The 2,083-nt window shown below is 41.0% G+C and overlaps 1 protein-coding gene across 1 annotated transcript; it reads left to right on the top strand.

Annotated features, from left to right (window-relative positions):
• Positions 1-265: 265 nt before the first annotated feature.
• LOC131425895 (uncharacterized) lies at positions 266-1,184 on the top strand. The gene is made up of 3 exons (XM_058588198.1): positions 266-616; positions 675-952; positions 1,016-1,184. The coding sequence occupies exons 1-3, from the start codon at positions 266-268 to the stop codon at positions 1,104-1,106; spliced, it is 720 nt and encodes a 239-aa protein (XP_058444181.1). The 3' UTR covers positions 1,107-1,184.
• Positions 1,185-2,083: the final 899 nt, after the last annotated feature.

Genomic DNA, 2,083 nt, shown 5'->3' with positions numbered 1-2,083 from the left:
TGTTTGTAAACAAATTGGGCGTCATTCATAGATAAGCGGCATGAACCGATGTCTGGATAGCTTAGCCTCGTCCTTGGTTTTACAGCCCACCTGAATAGACAACAAACACAAGGTTGTGATGTGCTGGTCCAGTTTGTGATCATTCGGATGACTAGTGCAATTTTGGGTGATCATCATGTTATCACAAAAATTGCAACAATAGCAAGACCGATAATTAGATATAATAGAAGAGTACTAGAGGTGGTGAGATCAGTACAGCTTCGAAATGGTTTGGACAAGACCCATTGCAACCACCGGTTCCAACAGTTGGCATACGTTTAAGGCCAAGGATTCTGATAGTGATCAATTAGTGGTCTACCGTGTCCAGGACTTGACGGAAGATCGGTATGAAGATATGATTCAACAGTTTCTGGACCATTTCATAGAAGAAGAACCGATTTCCGTAAGCAAGGGAATTTCAAAAGATCAATCCGCCCGTGATGGATTAATTGATCTGTGGAGATCGACTCTTAGGGAACAGATGACCCTGGTTTGTTACAAAGAAGGGTCAGATGAAATTATTGGAGCGAATATTGTTGTTGTGAGAGAATCCGAGGAAGCTTATGACGATGACGCTGTAAGTAAAACAATTTCTTGTAACTCATAATTGTTAACGACTTAAATTTTTCAACTAGTTCCCTGGTGGCGATCAGGCAGATGTGCGTGCCATTTTTAAGTATGTGTTGGCTCAGTTCGATCCCCTCAAATATTACGGCGTAGATCACCGCCTGATCGCGTACGGTCTCACCGTTAACAAACGTTACCGAGGTCGCGGAGTCGCCACCGAAATTCTTAACGCTCGAGTACCGATGTGCAAGGCATTCGGGATAAAACTAGCGGCGCATCCATTCTCAGCTCCCGGATCTCAGGGAGCAGCACGGAAGGCAGGATACCGGACAGACTACGAGATAACGTGAGACGAGGGTACAAAATAATGGATTGAATGTAACGATGCGTTTGTTTTTTTTTTTTGCAGTTATGACGACCTTGCCGAGTTGGGACCAAAGTACACACTGTCCGGGATACAATCGAAGAGTTTGAAGCTGATGAGTTTGTTGATTGAATAATGGGTTGGCTTTACTCATTTCAAAATTGAAATCTACGTGTCTAAAAATCCCTACACAAACAGACAAGTTCAAAATAAAAGCGGTTAAATCATTATTACTTTAAGAAACAATATGTCGACTTATTTCGTAAAACGAAATTCTTCGGGTTTTTTTTTCACTTTATGATCAACTTTTATGACCAAACCTTGGCTTTGAAACATGTATTATGACGTTATATTCCTTCCCCGGAAACCCGTTCAGTTTTAAAATGGCATAGACAAAACCATCAGACTTCTCTATTCGACAAGTTTGAATACACTAAACAGCGGAAGACTTACGGGCTCAAAAGTGTTCTTGGGATCAGTCCACTCAAGCACAATTTTCCTGAGGTCTGTTTTAAGCGGTTTTTGTGCGTTTGTTCCACGCGGATTTCCGAAGCTACGCGGTTTATTTTTTTGACGAGGATTTCCGAAGTTAGGCAGTATTTTTACACAGTTTTTTTTTAAATTACGTGGAAGTTAAGCAGTTTTTTTTGCTACTCAGATCTTCGAAGTTACGCGGTATTTAACGAGTAACGTATTTTTTACGCTGATTTCTGGAGTTTCGCGGCGTTTGTCGAAATTACGCGTTTCTTAACGTGGATTTGCGAAGTTAGTCGTTTTTTCTACAATGACTTCCGAACTTACGCGGATTTACGAAGTTACGCGGTTTTCCAAAGCCACGCTGCTTGTTACGCGAATTTTTGAAGCTACGCATTTTTTTAAACTGATTTCTGAATTTACGTATTCTTTTTACATGGATTCCGAAGTTACACTTTTCTTTCTGCGCTGATATCCGAACTTACGCAGTTTTCAAAAATACACGGATTTTTTAACGCGGATTTCCGAAGTTACACGTTTTTTCCACGCTAATTTCCAAACCTGCGCGGATGTCCGAAGCTACGCGGTTTTCTGAACTTATGCGGTTTTTTATGCAGATTTCCAAACGCGCTTTTTGTA

Source organism: Malaya genurostris, chromosome 1, assembly GCF_030247185.1.
Source record: "Malaya genurostris strain Urasoe2022 chromosome 1, Malgen_1.1, whole genome shotgun sequence".
Lineage (NCBI taxonomy): Eukaryota > Metazoa > Arthropoda > Insecta > Diptera > Culicidae > Malaya > Malaya genurostris.
This window is presented reverse-complemented; position numbering and strand designations above follow the sequence as displayed.